Genomic DNA, 429 nt, shown 5'->3' with positions numbered 1-429 from the left:
GGCTGGCGGAGGGGCGAGGGGTTCCCAGCCCCGGAACCGGGGCTCACCCGCCGGCATCTCGGCCAAGCGCCCCGAGATCTCGCGCAGCGCCTCGGCCCAGCGGGAGGTGGAGTCGGCCATCATGCTGACGTGGTGGCCCATGTCGCGGAAGTACTCGGAGAGCGTGATGCCTGCACCAGCAGCACGCGGCTCGCATGCTCGGAGCCCGCCCCTCGCACGCTTGGCACACCCCTCGCACGCTCGGTGTGCGCTCCAGCGAGCTCACAGCTGCCCATCTGTGCACCCACCCATGCACATGGCTGGGTGCACAAGTGGCCTCGTGGCGTGCGTGCACACACGTGCACACTCACACATGCCCATGCACGCTCACACATGCCCATACACACTCACACGTGCCCGTGCACGCTCACGCGCGCCGTGCATGTCCCC

The 429-nt window shown here is 69.2% G+C and overlaps 1 protein-coding gene across 1 annotated transcript in view; it reads right to left on the bottom strand.

Moving 5' to 3' along the window:
- LOC109279510 (V-type proton ATPase catalytic subunit A-like) overlaps positions 1 to 360 on the bottom strand; it is a 4,162-nt gene extending 3,802 nt beyond the window's left edge. The window contains exons 1-2 of the mRNA XM_019472575.1: positions 351 to 360; positions 8 to 170 (exon numbers count right to left, since the gene is read on the bottom strand). Of these exons, the coding sequence (XP_019328120.1) occupies positions 8 to 170; positions 351 to 360 (173 nt within the window). The remainder of the gene's footprint in view (positions 1 to 7; positions 171 to 350) is intronic.
- Between the last annotated feature and the right edge of the window lie 69 nt (positions 361 to 429).

Source organism: Aptenodytes forsteri, unplaced genomic scaffold (genome assembly GCF_000699145.1).
Source record: "Aptenodytes forsteri isolate BGI_AS27 unplaced genomic scaffold, ASM69914v1 Scaffold276, whole genome shotgun sequence".
Classification (NCBI taxonomy): domain Eukaryota; kingdom Metazoa; phylum Chordata; class Aves; order Sphenisciformes; family Spheniscidae; genus Aptenodytes; species Aptenodytes forsteri.
This window is presented reverse-complemented; position numbering and strand designations above follow the sequence as displayed.